General features: G+C 43.4%; 1 protein-coding gene across 2 annotated transcripts in view; it reads left to right on the forward strand.

Moving 5' to 3' along the window:
* The window catches only part of LOC122553381 (zinc finger protein 410-like), a 42901-nt gene that overhangs the window by 14760 nt on the left and 7967 nt on the right, over positions 1-20174 (forward strand). Inside the window, exons 4-9 of one of the 2 annotated variants that reach the window (XM_043697069.2) lie at positions 235-370; positions 4657-4836; positions 6894-7059; positions 11097-11278; positions 12579-12668; positions 19163-19285. In XM_043697069.2, coding sequence (XP_043553004.1) covers positions 235-370; positions 4657-4836; positions 6894-7059; positions 11097-11278; positions 12579-12668; positions 19163-19285 — 877 coding nt within the window. The remainder of the gene's footprint in view (positions 1-234; positions 371-4656; positions 4837-6893; positions 7060-11096; positions 11279-12578; positions 12669-19162; positions 19286-20174) is intronic. The other variant, XM_043697070.2, reaches the window with a different exon arrangement.

Below are 20174 nucleotides of genomic sequence, written 5' to 3' on the forward strand. Positions count from 1 at the left end.
GAGCCCCAAGGGGACACTGGTGATTCCGTTGTTAAATGAGACCTAAATGGACTTTGACAGTAAATAAGGTGTGGCTTCAGGTATTCTCATGGTTATGACATTCATGATTTACTGTAACCTTGGAATCGTTTACTCTCTCTTGTCTGTCCTGTATTGTTGTTCTACCACCAGGTATCATAGCACTGTCATGTGTTTCGATTTAACTGCTGATGTTCTGACCTGCTTTATTTACAGTTGCTGGTACAGTTTGTCCAGAATACTTTCATACCATTGGGAAAAGGGTTTGAGGAGCCAGAACAGAGTGCTGGCCAATGTCTGCCTCCAAGCAAAGGCAGTGATAATACATTAGATAACCAAGCTCCAGTCTCTGGTAAGTGAAACAGAGTCTCTGCAATAAAGCAAACTCCAGTGAATACTGAAAATCTAAAATAAAAGCAGAAAGTGGTGGAGAAACTCAGCAGGTCTGGGAGCATCTGAGGAGAGAGAGAGACAATTAACGTTTTGAGTCCAGTTTGACTCTTCTTCTGAAGAACTGCGGACACTAAATCAGAACCAAAAACAAGTTGCTAGAAAAGCTCAGCAGGTCTGGCAACAGCTGTGAAGAGAAACCAAAGTTAACATTTCGGGTCCGGCGACCCTTCGAGTTCAATCAAGGGATGGGTCATCGGACCGGAAACGTTAACTTTGCTTAACCTGCTGAGCTTTTCCAGCAACTTCTGTTTTGACTCTTCTTGTGAACTGATGAGCTTATTAAAAGAAAAAGAAGTTACTTCAGAAACCTCTGCAAAGTGGGAATGTGAGAGACTCCATAATTTTGCAGGGTGGATTTAAATATTTTTCCATGAAACTTTCCTTGTTACAGTGATGGGCAATGGGTTTGCGTTTCATTTTTGAGGTGTGCTGTTGGCTTTGAGCCGTTGTTTTCTAAGTTCCAAACCAACAAAGTGCCAAGCATCCCTCCTCTTACATTTTCTCCTGTGGTCTCTGAACAATAAGGTCAGTTTGTGGGAAATGATAAGGCAGAAATGTAAAGGAGACGATTAACAAGTGAAAGAAGCCGTGATCAAGGGGAAAAAAGTGACATGAGGGGAAAGCTATGTGGTCTAAGGCTTGAAAGAAATGTAAAGACGATTGGAAGTTGAATGTTTAATCTCTGTTCGACACCATTTGAATCTAGGTGATGAAGCTCTCTACATCCAGCCATCTCCCCCCTAATTTCTCAGTTGAGTTGCAGTTAGGCTGACATATTGTGACAGGGATCAGTGATTTGGATTCTGCTGTTGGAAGCTTCGCAATTGCTACTGTTCAAGTGTAAGATCAAAAAGAGCATGGAGCAGCATATTTAGGGGCCAAGAGCTTTTATCTTTTCTGATGTGTGCACTTATAGTGGGAGTTGTTAAAGATACCCAAATATTTACCTTAAGGTAATGTTTTTTTAAAAAAAACATACTTTTTTTTAAGTTCCTAATTGAGAAGAACTGCAAAGTGTTTCGGGATCGATAACAGCAAAAGAAATTGAGCGACAAGACACCACGTTGACTCAATTCAAAATGTGAGGAGCTGGGACAAGCCGCAGAGCAGATGGTAGGCTGGCTGAAACAACAAAGTGAGAGGGCGTCAATGGCTAAAGTAGTTACTGAAACTGATTACAAGTAGGAAACTATATTTTACAGGGACCAAAGAATGAGAAGTGCAATTTTAAAATTTGCAGGCGATGTGGAGCTGCATCTTTTTTTCCCATTTGTGGGATGTAAGCCTTGCTGGCTGGCCTAGCACTTATTGCATATCCAAAAATGTCTGTGAGCTGAGTGGCTTGTTGGGTTATTTCAAATGTCTGCTCCATAACTGTGGGTCTGGAGTCACATGTCGGCCAGACCAGGTAAGGACAGCAGATTTCCTTCCGTAAAGTATGTTAGTGAATCGGGTGGGTTTTACCGACAATTAGCTATGATATGTGGTCGCCATTAGACTAGCTTTTAAATTCCAGATTTGTATTAAATTTATATTCCAGCACCTACTGTTGTGGGATTTTGGGGTCGGTTAGCTCAGTTGCCTGTGATGCAGCATGAATTTAGTTCCCGCACCAGCTGAGGTTACCATAAGTGGCTCTCCTCAATCTCTCCTCTTGCCTGAGGCATGGTGACCCTCAGATTAAACCATTATCAAGTATCTACCTCTAACTACAGAATAGCCATGTGATTCGGTAGGATTACAGTAACTTCACCTTTTATTGTGGGATTCTAACTCATTTTCCCAGAACACTAGCCTGGGGTTCTGAATTACTCGTCCAGTGACATTGCCACTACCTCTGTGTGACTGTGACAAAATACAGGAAAACATTACATTATGGAATGTTCTTGTTATTAGCAAATTAATTTAAATATAGGCAAGTACAAGGGTTAAACTTTGCTGGGTGAATACGATCATATGGATTTTGGAAAGTCAGCATCAAGGTGTAATGGATTTAGGATTACAGACTAACAAATCAGTATTTGTAGTCAGCATCTGCAGTCCTTGTTTTTACCTAGTTGGGTTAATAAGCTTTATTTTAAAAATGTAAACTAAAAACCGTTTCCTTCCTGGAGGGAAACAGAAAACACATTGAGCTCTGTTTAGAGCATACTTGGGGTACTCTGAACAACCTGTCCTCTGTTGTTAGAATAAATGCAAAAATAATACCAGAAGTGAGAGACTGTTACCTTCGGAAAAGATTAAGCAGGCTGGGGCTCTTAGAAATAAGACTGAAATGTGACAAAAAGCCTCAAGGGTATCAAAGGGTTGATGTAAAGATGGTTTCCCTTGCAGTGAAGGCCATGCTTTGGGGCCACAAATGTTAGGTAGTCTGTAATAAAGCCAATAGGCCATTGAATGGGAGCCTCTTTACCCAGACGATAATTGAAAGATGGAACTCGCTGCCACAAGGGTAGTTGAGGTGAACAGTATTGGACATGTTCCAGGGAAGCTGGATAAACAAATAAAGGATAAAGGACTGGAAGGACACAATGGTGTTGGAAAGGATCTGCAGTATTTGTGTCACAAACATGTGCCTTGCTATCTAACCCCTCTGTGTTTAGCACTCTGTGTCTCCAATCACAATCAGTTTATTCTTAGCCTGCTTCATTGGCAGGGTGTGAAGTCTGGCTCTGCTCTTTGTTAATATAAAGGTCTGATTGTTTCAGCTGGTCACTGTGTAGTTTCTAAACTCACTTGCATTATAAGATCACAACAAACACATGCAGCTGGCCTGGAAATGATTTTACTTTGAAACAGATATTTATTATATCTTCCCTTTTAATCATCAAATGCTTGAGATGTTGGGGACATGTAAACAGGCAGTCAGGCAATTAGTAAAGTGCTAATTTTTTTTGAATTGAGAAAATATTGTAATGTTCAACTGCACCCACCCCCACAGTGATCTTTCTCTGTTTTTTTTAAAGGATGTTGATTGTTACTGGGTGCTTCAGCCTTCTGCTATACTAACCTTGTAAACCTTGACAATGATCCTGGGCAGGCAGGTTAACTGTTGGTTGCATGATGCTCACAAACAGATTTTGTACTGATGCTGGTAATTGGGGGACAGGAAGTCGGGGTTTGCTGGACCACCATCAAGAGTGGGATCCTGAGCTACTTTTGTGTTTCCAATACTTGCTCCTCCCTGGCCTTGCACACAATTACAAATGGGAGAAATTAATGACCTGTATCAGGCATTGGCATGGAGTGCTGGTCTGTCAAGAACCAACTCTGCTCCCAGATAGTGTTCCCATTTAACCCCTTTTATGGCACCTCAGATTCAAACACAAAATCCAGCTGATTGGGCTCCCACTTAGATGGAGTTGTCAAACTGAGGGACTGTCGCTGTCTTGCAAATGCTGTTTTGCAGAAGGTGTTGGGGAATTCACCACATTTTACTGGCTGGTATTTATCCCACCATCAACATCACAAAGAAACAAGGCTGCAATAGGGTTAAGGTCTGGTCATGTCCCTACCATGAGCCAGGAGCCTGGGTTCAGTCTCACCTCCAGTGGTGTGTAGTACTATCTCTGAATAGATTAGTTAGGAAATATCCTGAAAGGTCTGCTCTAAAGGCTCTTATGATACAGTGGTAGTGTGCTTATCTCTGAGCCAGGGACCCAGGTTCAAGTCCCACCTGTTCCAGTGGTGAGTACTAGCGTCTCTAAATAGGTTGATCAGAAAGTTCTGCTGTCTGCATTTTGCAAGAAAATCCATAGAGAGCGTATTGTTTTCTTTAGAGAATTTAAGTTCTCAATCATCTTTACACTATTTGAGTTTCTTAAAGCAGGGACAAGAACAGAGGTTCCTGGAAAAGCTGAGTGGTTCTGGCAGCATCTGTGAAGGGGAATCAAAGTTAACATTTTGGGTCTGGTGATCCTTCCTCTGCTGCCAGACCTCCTGAGCTTTTCCAGAAACCTCTATTTTTGTTTTTGTTTCTGATCTACAGCATTCAGTGTTCTTTTGGTTTTCATAAAGTAGGGCATTGGCCTATCCTCAACTTGTGTAATTCTTTTATTCTTTTTATAGAATAGTGTATTTCCTCTTTGATTTCTATACTGTCGAGTACTTAATTGACCTTGGGGTGCTTTGCAAAGTCCCGAGGCTTTGAAGGGCACTATATAAATGGAGCATGTGGTTTTCCAGGTGAACCCTCTGCCTCTGACCCTGGGCTGCCAATTCAAGCTGAGGGACCTGATGCCAGAAGTGTGACTGCTGCCAATGAAAGCGTGGATGGGAGTACTCCATGGTATCTCCGTGTGCAGGAATTAGCCCATGACAGTCTTGTGGCTGCAACTAGAGCAGAACTGGTGAAGGATTCCAAAGGTACTGACAGCTTTATGTCCTTTTTTGTTTTTTGATGTATGCAAGTTCTTAAACGCTTCCTGCGGTGCAGTTGGCTGCCCAAGAATTATATCTTCTGAGCACCATGCTTGCATTTTCAAATTGCATCATGAGCAAAACAAAAAGTTTCATTTCTAACATCCTGTCCTCTCTTGTTCAGCTCCTGTTTCTGCCATCACTCTGATCTTTCACCTCCTCTTTATCCTGAAGATGCCGACCGGCTGCAGTTGTGGGTTACTCCCAAGTATCCTCTCTGAAGGGGACAGGCAGCCCTTGGTGTCTGGAGCCGGGAGGATATCGCTGCTGTGGCCTGCCCCTTGGTTGCTCACTGTCAGTGGGCTCCCCTCCCCCCGCCCTCCCCCCGCCCCCCCACACACCTTTTTGTACTTTTGGGAGGATCACCTCGATTTTATTTTTCAGTGGCACGACTTTTGTTTCTCTTAAATGCACGGGAACAAAAAATTGCTGGAGCAACTCAGCAGGTCTGGCAGCATCTGTGGAGAGAAAACAGAGTTAACGTTTTGAGACCAGTGACCTCTTGTTTTATTTTACCTTTGTTTCTCTTCTTCTGAATTCCCCCCCTCCCACACCGACCTCTCCCCAAAAATAGTATGGAAAGCAAAAGGGAAGAACTTGCATCTCTGTCCCATTTTTGCCACCTCTGAACATCTCAACTTGCTTGACAACCAAGGAATTTCCTGTATTTCCCTACCCTTCACAAACTGGTCCAGAGGCATTGGAACAAATTGTTGTGACATTCCCTGATCTTCCCTTCTTCAAAGATTTGGAATAGGAACCACTCCTGCAAAGGAGGGCGAGAAGTAGATTGGCCATGTTCCATCGTATGGACTGGACTGGTGAAAATAGACAGAAGTGGGTACCACACAAACCCCAAGGACCATTTGTTTTGAAGAAGTGTAGCAACACTTGTTCCTCCCAAGGACGATCCAGATGCCGGAGTAAATAATCACATCCCATTACTAACCATGATGAGGCATGGTGGCTCAGTGGTTAGCAATACTTCCTCAGTGCCAGGGACCCAGGTTCGATTCCAGCCTTGGGAAACTGCCCATGTAGGCATTGCATGTTCTCCCCCTCCCCGTTTGTGTGGATTTTCACCAGGTGCTGTGGTTTCCTCTCAGTTCAAAGACATGCACGTTGGGTGGAATGGACATGCTCAATTGTCCAGGGATGTGCAGGCTAGCTGTGGTAAAAATACTATGCACAGTTACAAGGATGGGATGCTCTTTGGAGGGTTGGTGCAGATTTGGGCTGTATGGCCTCATTCTGCATTGTAGAGATTCTACGTTGAATTAAGTTAATGGGCGGCACAGTGGCTCACTGCTGCCTTACAGTGCCAGGGGCCCGGCTTCGATTCCAACCTCGGGCAACTGTCTGTATGGAGTTTGTACATTCTCCCGTATCTGCTCCGGTTTCCTCCCACAGTCCAAAGATGTGCAGGTCAGGTGAATTGGCCATGCTAAATTGCCCTTAGTGTTAGGTGCCTTAGTCAGGAGTCTGGGTGGGTTGCTCTTCGGAGGATCGGTGTGGACTTGTTGGGCCGAAGGGCTGTTTCCATACTGTAGGAGAATCTAATCTAATCTAATTACTTGACATCTTTAAGGCCCACCTCTAGACTGTTTTCTGTCCATATACACGTATTACCAAGACTATTTAGACATGTCTGGTTTAACCAGTGCCATGGAGAAAGTGAGGACTGCGGATGCTGGAGATCAGAGCTGAAAACGTGTTGCTGGAAAAGCGCAGCAGGTCAGGCAGCAGCCTGAATAAGGGCTCATGCCCGAAACGTCGATTCTCCTGCTCCTTGGATGCTGCCTGGCCTGCTGCGCTTAACCAGTGCCATCCATATAAATGTTGGTAGATGGTGGCCTGTGTTGTTAATTTGTGCTGACACAACTGCAGTAGAAGAAGAAGCAGAAATTGTATTTCCGACAGGTAGTGGCCAGTTGAAATCTGCTTGCTGCCTGAGCACCGGTTTTTCTCGGCTGCCTTTTGTGATGTGTGATTTTCGCTTTCAGCAGAGCCCACCAATGACAGTAAAGCATCCAGCTGTAAGGAAGATTTAACTCCTGAGCTGCAGCACACCACTCCACGAAGTGAGAAGACCCTGAAGTGCTGTTATGACGGATGTAGCAGGACCTTTCTCTGGCATGCGCACCTGAAATATCACCTGAAAACACACAAGTGAGTTCAAAACCATATTTCATAACTACATGCCTGCACTCTGTATTTGGTTGGCAGTGGGGCGAAAAGTTTTTCATTTTCGGGATTGCTTGACACTGAGGCATATCTAAAGATGCAAATGCAAAACCAAACTGTGACACAGAAATTTGCAAACTAAGTTATACAGCATGGAAACAAATCCTTTTGTCCAAATCGTCCACATTGACCATGTTCCTGAACTAAACTAGTGTTACCTGCCTGCGCTTGATCCACATCCCTCCAAACCTTTCCTATTTATGAAGCTATTCAATGTTTTTTAAACATTGTAGCTGTACCTGCATCCACCACTTGCTCTGGAAATTGATTCCACACAAAAACCACCCTGTGTGTGTAAAAAAAAAAATAAAAAAAGTTGCCTCTCATGTCCTTTTTAAAGCTTTCTCCCCTCACCTTAAAAATATTCCCCCCCTTTAAAGCTCCCTCATTGTCAAGAAAAGACCCTTTATATTTCATCTTGTCTGTGTCCGTCATGATTTTATAAATCTCAGTAAGGTCACCCCTCAACCACCTATACTCCAGTAAAAAATGTCCCAGTCTTTCCAGTTGATATTTCAGCCCTTTCATTTCTGGCGAATCCTGGTAAATCCTTTCTGAACTCTCTCCAGCTTAATATTATCCTTCCTGTAACAGGTGACCAAAACTGCATGCAGTACTTCAGAAGAGGCCTCACCAATATCCTGTATAACCTCAACATGATACCCCAACTCTTATACTCAATGGTCTGAGCAATGAAGGCAAACTTGCTAAATGCCTTCTTTATCACCCTATCTACCTGTGAAGCAAATTTTAAAGAATTATGCACCTAAACTCCTCGGTGTCTCTGTCCTACAACACTACAGAGGGTCGGTCTTACCATTAATTGTATAAGTCCTGCCCTTGTTTGTTTTACCAAAATGCAATACCTCACATTTAGAGTCATAGAGATGTACAGCATGGAAACAGACCCTTCGGTCTAACCCATCCATGCCAACCAGATATCCCAACCCAATCTAGTCCCATCTGCTAGCACCTGGCCCATATCCTTCCAAACCCTTCCTATTCATATACCCATCCAAATACCTTTTAAATGTTGCAATTTATCCAAAATGGAATTGCATCTGCCAATCCTTAGTCTATTGACCGAATTGATCAAGATCTCTTTGTAATCTTAGATAGTGTTCTTCACTGTCGACTGTACCACCAATTTTGGTGTCACCTGCAAACTTACCAACCATACTTCCTATATTTTCCTCTAAATCATTTATGTAAATGACCCAGTACTGATCCCTGTGGAACACTGCTGGTCACAGGACTCCAGTCTGAAAAATAATCCTCCATCACTGTCTGTCTCCTACTTGAAAGCCAATTTTGTATTCAATTGGCAAACTCAGCGTGAATCCCATAACTTTATTAATTAGTGTACCATGCAAAACCTTGTCAAAGGCTTTCTTAAAGTCCAAATAAACAATGTCTACCGCTCTGCCCTCGTCAATTTTTTTGGTAATTCATTAAAGCCATGCTAACTATCCCAAATCATTCCATGCCCCTCCAAATGCATATAAATCCTATCTTTCAGAATCACCTCCAACAGTTTAACCACCACCGATGTCAGACTCACAGGTCTATGGTTTCTAGGCTTCTCCTTGCAGCCTTTCTTAAACAATGGCACAACATTAACCACCCTCCAGTCCTCCGATACTTCACTTGTGTTTATAGATGATACAAATATTTCTGCCGGGGCCCTGCAATTTCCTCCCTAACTTCTCATGATGTCCTGGAATACACTTGATCAGGTCCTGGAGATTTATCTACTTTTATGTTTTCTAAGACCTTCAGCACTTCTTTTCTGTAATGTGAACTGTTTTCAAAATATTAATATTTATTTCCTTGAGTTATCCATCTTTTGTTTCTTTCTCAACAGTAAAAATTGATTTGAAATATTCATTTACTGTCTCTCCTATGTTCTGCAATTCAACTCAAAGACGACCTCATTAATCTCTAAGGGTTCTACTCTCTCTCTAGTTGCTCTCACGCTCTTAATGTATTTGCAGAATCTTCTTGGATTATCTTTGAACTTACCTGCCAAGGCTATCTCACATCCCCTCTTTGCCTACCTTCTGAGGAATGCCCTACACTGTTTATACTCTTCAAGAGATTGAGTTGATTCCAGTTGTCAATATCAATTTTTTTTTCCCTCCTTGACTAGAACTTCAATAGCTTTATTCATCCATTGTTCCCTAATCTTATCAGTCTTGCCTTTCACTCTAACAGGAACATAATGATTCTGAGCTCTTGTTATCACACTTTTGAAGGTCACCCACTTGTCATTCAAGCGAAGGATATTAAAGGACCAAAGGGCTAACCAAAAAATAATTCAAGGTCCCCGCCTTCATTCACTCTCCTACCCCCTCTCCCATTCACCCTTCCACCGCCTCTCCAAATCTAACATTCTCTTCCCAGTGTCTTATGTTGAAGCAAATTTAAAGCCAGGAAGATTGGGCTCTTCTAGGTCCATTGCGTTTCCAACTTTTTCATGTATTTTAAAGGAATAGACTGTACACATATACCAAGACAAGCTAGTTTACAGACACTTTTCTTTTTAAGAAAAGGCCTATAAGTAAAAACAGAATGTCACAAAGCTGATCCCTTTTTTCTAAAAGCTGTTCCTTTTCTGAAGGATACTGTGTCTTTGATTTTTTTCAGAGGGGTCATAAAACCCTCCTGGCTCTGAGGTGGCTAGTTTGGTATAGAGATGAGAAAAGAATTTGGAGAGGCCTTTTGTTTATATGTAAACAGATGAGACTTCACGCCAAAGTGGTCATGTTTTAGAAGTAACCTGTATAATGAAAGGGGAGTGGTCAGCTCTCTAGCTGAGAGTTCAGTCCAGAACTAGTTAGGAGTTCAGCTGTGTGGAAACAGGCTGCTAAACTCTCTTTCCTTCTGCCCTTCTAATTTTGGCCTGTAAGCATTTATTACATTTTGACTGAGTTTCAGGGGGGTTTGTTTATTGGGACTGTTGTGTATATTCAGAGCAGCATAATTAAGTCTAGTTTGAGTAGCCTGTGTTCTTTGTGCTGTTCTTTATTTTTCATTGTGTAGTTTTGTGAATAATGTCTTGCCTGTTTTAAAACCTGGTGGTCAACCTCGCTAACTTACTCTGGGTAATTTACACTGTACACTTAGCGAAACAAATTGTGAAGTTATGGTCTGGGCTGCCTGCTTAAGAATGTTTTTGAGTGGTCTGGCCTAGTCCATAACAAGTGACTAAATTCTGCCCTCCCACCCCCACAATATATTTCACCCTTTACCACCGATCTCTTACTTTACACTTTTACCGCTAAACTAATTTATTGATCAGGTGCAAAGTAGAAGGATAGCCACTGGAAAGGCTTTGACTTATTCACATTTATTTCGTTATTGCTGTCACAGCTGTGGTATGTGAATTTGAACCCCAGGCCCATCAGGACCGCTTTTCAGAAAGAAAACGAGAGAATATCACTAAAATAGTTTGAAGTTTGTATAGTAAATAAACAAAATAAACTGGAGGCCATGGGAGAATGTAAGGAATTAGAGCAGGATGTGGTTATTCAGCTTTTTGAGCCTACTCCGCCATTCTGTGAAATTATGGTTGATCTGGTTCAATGGCATTGTCCAGCACTATCCCCATTTCCTTGGATAATTTTAATATGTAGGAAGTAAACCATATCTCCTGCTTCCCACACTTTGCTTTTGCACTGAGGCCTCGTTTTCCCCACTTCCTGACCACCATGTCTTGTCTGTCTACTCTCCCATCTACCTCGCTCGCGGTCTCTCTCTCTCTCTCTCTCTCTCTCTCTCTCTCTCTCTCTGTCCCCTCTCCCTCGCCTTCTCTCTCTCTCTCTCTCTCTCTCTCTCCCCCGCCTTCTCTCTCACTCCCGTGTTTTCTCTCTCTTCACCCCCCCCCCCCATTCCCTTGCTCCCTACTCCACAACTGCATCTTTCTATTTCCTTCCACCTGGTAAATCCTCCCTTCCCAAAAGGAATGATCGCTCCTTCACCTGCCCGAAGGAAGGATGCGGGAAGAGTTTCTATGTGCTCCAGAGGTTAAAGGTCCACATGAGGACACACAACGGAGAGAAGCCGTACATCTGTCCCGAAGCTGACTGTGCGAAGAAGTTTACAACAGCTGGCAACTTGAAGAACCACATGCGAATTCACACTGGTACAGACTGGCATTAGCGCGTGATGTCACTTTTTTTAATGATTCCCAGCAAAATTGAGTTTCCATTCAGGTTTTTTGATGGCACATGTCTCTGTGAGAGTGGTTGTTCACCAACTCTGTCTGAGTTGTTGATGGCATCGCTGAGAGCCAACTTGTACTTTCAGTTCAAGCTTTGTTTTAATAATAACAAAACATAGTTTGAGATTGTAGAAGTTTGTCCTGTGGGAATGCAAGGGATGTTGGAGAATAGTCAACATGAAAAGAACACAAAATATTTCTGGGTCATCATTCACCGCTCTTTGGAAGAACGTAACCTTTATCCCACTCTGTGTGGCAAACACAATCTGGGCCAAGGTTTATAAAGATTCGGTTACATGTAACGCACAATTGTAATGGGGGAACATGGTGGCATAGCCATGGGATGTGGGTTCAAACCTCTGTACAGCACCACATTGTTGTGTATCTGTAAAATATTCCTTACTGTCCTGTTCTGACACCATCGTCTTGATAAATGATCATTTCTCTACCTTAATTAGTTTGTACAGTTTTGGATTACTTATTACTTTCATTAGACCCTCGGCATGTGACTCTTCTACTTATCACGTTATTCCAGTCATTTAATTTATCTCCAGCACCACCTTATTTTAAGTTTTTTGTAATTATCTCTCTGCCTCATTTTATTAGATTACAGATCTTCCCTTCACTTGTTATTCAGCTGTTGACACTTTACTCGCACTGTCTAACACCATTGGCCATGTGCAGAGATGTATTATTTGACACTCCACTCACACCAGTTGTATGAAATTTTGATCGCTGCCCTCGATCTCACTGCCTTTAAATTCTCTGTCTGTTTGCTCTGCTCTCTCACTTCACCTGACGAAGGGGCTGCGCTCCGAAAATTTGTGATTTCACATAAACTTGTTGGTCTATAACCTGGTGTTGTGTGACATCAACCTTATTTCTCACTGTCTCTCCATTTTGAGGTTTGAATATTGTCACAATGAGAATTGAGAGAGGAGAGGGTAGCTATGCAAGTGAGGGCCTGTTAGATCTACTTAAACTTGGTCAGAGCTCCTCAATGTCCATTGCCGCTTCTGAGCTCAGAGACCCCAACATTTCAGCTCTTGACTCCCGCTTTTTGGAAAGCTCAGGGTAACTTTTGTTTTTGAACAATTTTCAGCCTAAGTGAAGGCAAGAGAACTTGCTTCCCTCCCCACCCTGTTACCTTTGTAGACACCACTAATGTGTTTTCCTTTCGGGGAGCCATGGTAATTTGCTGCTGTGTCTCCCTTTCCGTTAGGAGAGAAACCATTCGTTTGTGAAGCAGGAAGCTGCGGACGTTGTTTTACAGAATATTCCAGTCTTCGTAAACACATGGTCGTACACTCAGGTACTGGGCTCTTGCATTTGCTGTGAGAAGGGCAGGTGTGGTGTTAGGGCCATATGAAGCTGAATAGGGTGTGGAGCCATTTCACTTCCTGAGTGGAATTTATGAAGAATGCCCTGTTCCAGGGCAATGTTTTATGTGGTTTAGTTTCCATCATCTTAGTCCAGCTCTCCTCTGCATTATCTTGTGTTGCTGCTACTTTTTCTTCTTGGTGCTTGTCTTGTTGTGCAGTTTCTCTATTATTTTGCCTCTCAGAATCACAAGATTGTTACTGATGAAGGCTCCCGCTTGGTCCTGCCTCAGTGCTTTGGACTGGCTGTGGTTTCCTCCTGTTCAACGTGGAGAAGACCGAAGCTGTTCCACTGCCAAATGTTCCCTCGCTTCACTTCCATTTCCCTTCATGCTCACTGTCTCCGAACTTGAGCAGACTAAAGGCAGTCAGTTACACCCTCTGACTTCTATCAGGGAGACTGTCTACTCACACTGACGTTAAATTTGCTGCTGTCATCTCTACCTTGTCCTCATCTGCTGCTGGAACTTTTATCTATGTTTTTGATACCCTCGCACTCGACCATGCCCCACCCTCACACATTAAGCTTCACCTGCTCCTAAGTGTTGCTCTTGTCCATGTCCTAAGCCGCACCGAGTTCTATCTGGACTCATGATTGTTTGTGTGTTACATAGAGGCGGCGGTGCAGGTGAGTGTGGAGAGGCAGGGGTTAAGGGAAAAGTAGATCACATTAGAAAGATTGGATTGGACCCAATCAAACCTCTGCTGGCATTATAAAAGCACAGAGCACTGATAAAACTCAGAAGGTCGGCAGCGTCAGTTCGCTATTTAAAAGTAAAGTCATATTAGACTCTGAACGAGGCAAGATTTAATCAGAGACAAAACAAATTGCTGGAAAAACTGAGCAGGTCTAGCAGCACAGAATCATAGAGATGTATAGCATGGAAACAGACCTTTTGGTCCAACCTGTCCATGCCGACCAGATATCCCAACCCAATCTAATCCCACCTGCCAGCACCCGGCCCATATCCCTCCAAACCCTTCCTATTCATATACCCGTCCAAATGCCTCTTAAATATTGCAATTGTACCCGCCTCCACCACGTCCTCTGGCAGCTCATTCCACACACGTACCACCCTCTGTGTGAAAAAGTTGTCCCTTAGGTCTCTTTTATATCTTTCCCCTCTCACCCTAAACCTATGCCATCTAGTTCTGGACTCCCCGACCCCAGGGTAAAGACTTTGTCTATTTATCCTATCCATGCCCTTCATAATTTTGTAAACCTCTATAAGGTCACCCCTTCAGCCTCCGATGCTCCAGGGAAAACAGCTCCAACCTGCTCAGCCTCTCCCTATAGCTCAAATCCTCAAACCCTGGCAACATCCTTGTAAATCTTTTCCCAACCCATTCACATTTCACAACATCTTTCTGATAGGAAGGAGACCAGATTTACATGCAATATTCCAACATTGGCCTAACCAATATCCTGTACAGCTGCAACATGACCTCCCAACTCCTGTACTCAATATTCTGACCAATAAAGGGAAGCATACCAAACGCCTTCCTCACTATCCTATCTACCTGCGACTCCATTTTCAAGGAGCTATGAACCTGCACTCCAAGGTCTCTTTGTTTAGCAATACTCCCTAGGACCTTACCATTAAGTGTATAAGTCCTGCTAAGATTTGCTTTCCCAAAATGCAGCACCTCGTATTTATCTGAATTAAACTCCATCTGCCACTTCTCAGCCCATTGGTCCATCTGGTCCAGATCCTGTTGTAATCTAAGGTAACCCTCTTCGCTGTCCACTACACCTCCAATTTTGCTGTCATCTGCAAACTTACTAACTGTACCTCTTATGCTCGCATTCAAATCATCTATGTAAATGACAAAAAGTAGAGGGCCCAGCACCGATCCTTGTGACACTCCACTGGTCACAGGCCTCCAGTCTGAAAAACAACCCTCCACCACCACCTTTGAGCCAGTTCTGTATCCAAATGGCTAGTTCTTCCTGTATTCCATGAGATCTAACCTTGCTAATCAGTCTCCCATGGGGAACCTTGTCAAATGCCTTACTGAAGTCCAGAGATCACATCTACTGCTCTGCCCACATCAATCTTCTTTGTTACTTCTTCAAAAAACTCAATCAAGTTTGTGAGACATGATTTCCCATGCACAAAGCCATGTTGACTATCCTTAATGAGTCCTTGCATTTCCAAATACATGTACATCCTGTCCCTCAGGATTCTCTCCGACAACTTGCCCACCACTGAGGTCAGGCTCACCAGTCTATAGTTCTCTGGCTTGTCTTTACCGCCCTTCTTAAACAGTGGCACCACATTTGCCAACCTCCAGTCTTTCGGCACCTCACCTGTGACTATCGATGGTACAAATATCTCAGCAAGAGGCCCAGCAATCACTTCTCTAGCTTCCCACAGAGTTCTCGGGTACACCTGATTAGGTCCTGGGAATTTATCCACCTTTAACCGTTTCAAGACATCCAGCACTTCCTCCTCTGTAATCTGGACAATTTGCAAGATATCACCATCTATTTCCCTACAGTCTATATCTTCCATATCCTTTTCCACAGTAAATACTAATGCAAAATATTCATTTAGTATCTCCCCCATTTTCTGCGGCTCCACACAAAGGTCGTTTTGCTGATCTTTGAGGGGCCCTATTCCCTACCTAGTTACCCTTTTGCCCTTAATGTGTTTGTAAAAACCCTTTGGATTCTCCTTAATTCTATTTGCCAAAGCTATCTCATGTCCCCGTTTTGTCCTCCTGATTTCCCTCTTAAGTATACTCGTACTTCCTTTATACTCTTCTAAGGATTCACTCGATCTATCCTGTCTATACCTGACACGCTTCCTTCTTTTTCTTAACCAAACCCTCAATTTCTTTCGTCATCCAGCATTCCCTAAACCTACCAGCATTCCCTTTCACCCTGACAGGAATATACTTTCTCTGGATTCTTGTTATCTCATTTCTGAAGGCTTCCCATTTTCCAGTCGTCCCTTTACCTGCGAACATCTGCCTCTCATCAGCTTTCGAAAGCCTAATACTGTCAAAATTGGCCTTTCTCCAATTTAGAACTTCAACTTTAAGATCTGATCTATCCTTTTCCATCACTATTTTAAAACGAATAGAATTATGGTTGCTGGCCCTAAAGTGCTCCCCCACTGACACCTCAGTCACCTGCCCTGCCTTATTTCCCAAGAGTAGGTCAAGTTTTGCACCTTGCTGAAAATGTGTTGCTGGAAAAGCGCAGCAGGTCAGGCAGCATCCAGGGAACAGGAGAATCGACGTTTCGGGCTTAAGCCCTTCTTCAGGAAGGGCTTATGCCTGAAACGTCGATTCTCCTGTTCCCTGGATGCTGCCTGACCTGTTGCGCTTTTCCAGCAACACATTTTCAGCTCTGATCTCCAGCATCTGCAGACCTCACTTTCTCCTCAAGTTTTGCACCTTCTCTAGTAGGTACATCCACATACTGAATCAGAAAATTGTCTTGTACACACTTAACAAATTCCTCTCCATCTAAACCTTTAACACTATGGCAGTCCCAGTCGATGTTTGGAAAGTTAAAATCCCCTACCATAACTACCCTATTATTCTTGCAGATAGCTGAGATCTCCTTATAACTTTGTTTCTCAATTTCCCTCTGACTATTGGGGGGGTCTATAATACAATCCCAATAAGGTGATCATCCCTTTCTTATTTCTCAGTTCCACCCAAATAACTTCCCTGGATGTATTTCCGTGAATATCCTCCCTCAGCACAGCTGTAATGCTATCCCTTATCAAAAACGCCACTCCCCCTCCTCTCTTGCCTCCCTTTCTATCCTTCCTGTAGCATTTGTATCCTGGAACATTAAGCTGCCAGTCCTGCCCATCCCTGAGCCATGTTTCTGTAATTGCTATGATATCCCAGTCCCATGTTTCTAACCATGCCCTGAGTTCATCTGCCCTCCCTGTTAGGCCCCTTGCATTGAAATAAATGCAGTTTAATTTATTATTCCTACCTTGTCCCTGCCTGCCCTGACTGTTTGACTCACTTCTGTTCTCAACTGTACCAGTCTCAGATTGATCTCTTTCCTCACTATCTCCCTGGATCCCAACCCCCCCATCTTACTAGTTTAAATCCTCCCAAGCAGTTCTAGCAAATTTCCCTGCCAGTATATTAGTCTCCTTGCAAGTTATATGCAATCCATCCTTCTTGTACAGATCACTTCTACCCCAAAAGAGATTCCAATGGTCCAAAAATGTGAATCCTTCTCCATACACCGGCTCCTCAGCCGTGCATTCATCTGCTCTATCCTCCTATTCCTGCCCTCACTAGCTCGTAGCACTGGGAGTAATCCAGATATTACTACCCTTGAGGACCTCCTTTTTAAATTTCTGCCTAACTCTGTAATCTCCCTTCAGAGTCTCAACCTTTTCCTTTCCAATGTCGTTGGTTCCAATGTGGACAATGACCTCCTGCTGGCCCCTCTCCCCCGTGAGAACATTCTGCACCCTCTCTGAGACATCCTTGATCCTGGCACCAGGGAAACAACACACCATTCTGCTTTTTCTCTGCTGGCCACAGAAATGTCTGTCTGTACCTCAGACTACAGAATCCCATCTGTGGAAAGAAACCAGAGTTAACGTTTCGAGTCCGGTGACCTTTTGAAGGGTAATTTATTATGGATTTCTCTTCACAGACGTTGCTGGACCTACTGAGCTTTTCCAGCAATTTCTGCTTTTCTTCCTGATTTTACGGCATCTACAGTTCTTTCGGTTTTTAAAATTTAATCAGAGGTGGTCAGCATGTCTTTGAAAGAGGGCATCATGTCTGACAAATCTGGTTGAAGTGTTTGAGGTGACCGAACATGTGGATGAAGATAGTGTAGTGGACGTCGTTTACGTAGAATTTAGCAAGGTCATTAACAAGGTCCCACATTGGAAACTGATAAAGAAGATTAAAAGCACACAGGATCCAGAGTAACTTGGCAAGTTGGATCGAACATTGGCTTTGTAACAGGAGACAAGGGGGTGGTGGTAGAAAGCTGTTTGTGTGACTGGAGCTCGGAATCCAGTGGTGTACTCCGGATCCGTGCTGGGTCCATTACTGATTGTGATATGTATCTGTGTGTATGATTTAGATTAGATAGATGCAATAATAAGAAAGTTGACAGTGAGGAAGAAGATCTTGGGTTACAGGAGGATATAAACAGATTGGTCAGATGATCTTGTCAGTGACAGATGGAACTTAGCGATGATAAGTGTGAGGTGATGCATTTTGGAAGAAGGAACAAGTCTCTGGATTACTCCGTGCTTGAGATACTAGGAAGCTCAGGAATAAGGGGACCTTGGGGTGCTTGTCCACAAATTTCTGAAGATGGAAGGCAGGTTAATAAGGTGACTAAGAAGGCATACACTGCCTTTTTTCAGTTGAGACATAGATTATAAAGGGGAGGAGGCTTTGTAGTAAGGTTATAATCAACTAGGAGAAAGTATAGAGGGAGAAGGGGAACTCTCCTGCTCCTCGGACGCTGCGTGACCGGCTGTGCTTTTCCAGCGCCACACTTAGACATAGATTATAAGAGCATTTTGGAAAAGTGCAGAACTTTGGATAAGCCACAGCTGGAGTACTGTGTGCATTTATGGTCACCATACTATAGGAGGGATGCGATTGCCCTGTAGGAGTGCTGAGGAGTTCACTGGAATGCTGCCTGGGATGGAGCATTTCGCCTGTGAAGAGAGGCTGGATAGGCTTGAGGGAGAGACTCAATAGAGGCGTACAAGAGGCCTGTGTAGAAAGCAGCTGAAAGATAAGGGTTAGTTGAAAAGTCAATAATAAGGGGGCACATTTTTAAGGTGAAAGGCAGGAGGTTTAGAGGAGAGTTGAAATCATTTTTCACCCCGAGGGTGGTGGGGTTCTGGAATGCACGACCTGGGAGGGTAGTAGATGTGGGGAAAAAGGTACATGGATAAACACTTGAAATGTCATAATATTCAAGGTTATGGACCAAGTACTGGAAAGTTAGATTAGTGTAGATTTAGCACAGTTTTGGCAGTGAAGACTTGCTGGGCCAAAGGGCATCTTATGTAATGTATGATTCTGGGAGTTCTCTCTATCTGTTTCTTGACAGATGCTGCCAAACCTACTGAGTTTTATCGTTGCTTTGTTTTTGTTTCGTGTTTCCAGTGTCAGCAATATTTTGCTTTTTTATATTGGCATTAACCCGACTTGAATCTCCTCCCAACCCTCTTCATCCATATCTGGTTAGTCCTCTTGTTCCTTTCTCTCTCGTAATCCCCACGCCTTTCCCATGTTTGCTCTCTGCCTGAACAACTCTCTGTGTGATAGTGAAGACTACATTTTGACCACCTGGAGTAAAGTGCATAAAAATAATTTTGCACAGGGGATACCATTCTCATGGCTGAGAGAAAATAGCATTGAAACAAAAATGGGTTATCTGAAGTGACATTTCATTGGATTGCAGGTGAGAAGCCTTACCGTTGCAGCATTTGTCACAAAACGTTCTCTCAGAGCGGCAGCAGGAATGTCCACCTGCGGAAGTACCACAATGTGCTCGTGCCTGTCTCTGACCAGGAAGAAACCAGAGGTATGTGCTGGCGGTGGAAGGGGTGAGTGGATTTCATGAGGGCTCCCAATGTTGTGGAAGGAGCATTTTCCCAATTATTAAAACCAGTTCCATTCATGCATTCATAGGGTCTGTGCCTCTGAAAATGTTGCTTTTCCCAGAGAATATGCTTCAGTGCCTCCCCACCACCCCTCTCAATCCAGAAGCGCAAGCCCTAACTGCATTACTGCGATATTTATTATATTCTTAGTTCACCACCTGTCTGTCACCTTGGTCCAAGATAAATTTGTGTGAAATTGTACTGCTTGAGGAACAAGGTTGACCTGACATAAGCTAATTTGACTGTTAAGCAATACCTTCAGCAGAGAGGAGATGGTACTTAATTCCATTAGTCACTACTCAATGAGGACCCTTGATCGTGGATAGTTGATGGAGCAGTTTTTAAAAAAAAATAATTCAAGGGATGTGGGCATCACCAATATACCAGCATTTATTGTGCTTGAGAAGGTGATGGTGAGCAGCTGTCTTGAACTGCTGCAGTCCATGTGATGGAGGTACACTCATGGTGCTGTTAGGGAGCGAGTTCCAGGGTTTTGACCCAGCAACAGGTGCAGAACAGTGATATAGTTCTGAGTCAGACTGTTGTGTGACTAGGATGGGAATTTGCAGGAAGTGGCATCCATTGCATCTGCTGACCTTGTCTTTGTGGGTGGTAGAGGTTGTAGATTTGGAAAGTGCTGTTGGAGGTGCCTTGATATGCTGTTGCAATGTATCTTGTAGGTGGTACGCAATGCTGCCACTGTGCAATACACTGCTTTGATTTTGAGTTTCTTGAGTGTGTTGTTGGAATTAGTCACCCAGAAAAAGCGAGAATATTCCATCATATCCCTGACTTGTGCCCTTTAGATGG

This window comes from Chiloscyllium plagiosum, unplaced genomic scaffold (genome assembly GCF_037043375.1).
Source record: "Chiloscyllium plagiosum isolate Xiang-an unplaced genomic scaffold, Cpla_swu_hap1 HiC_scaffold_8, whole genome shotgun sequence".
NCBI lineage: Eukaryota > Metazoa > Chordata > Chondrichthyes > Orectolobiformes > Hemiscylliidae > Chiloscyllium > Chiloscyllium plagiosum.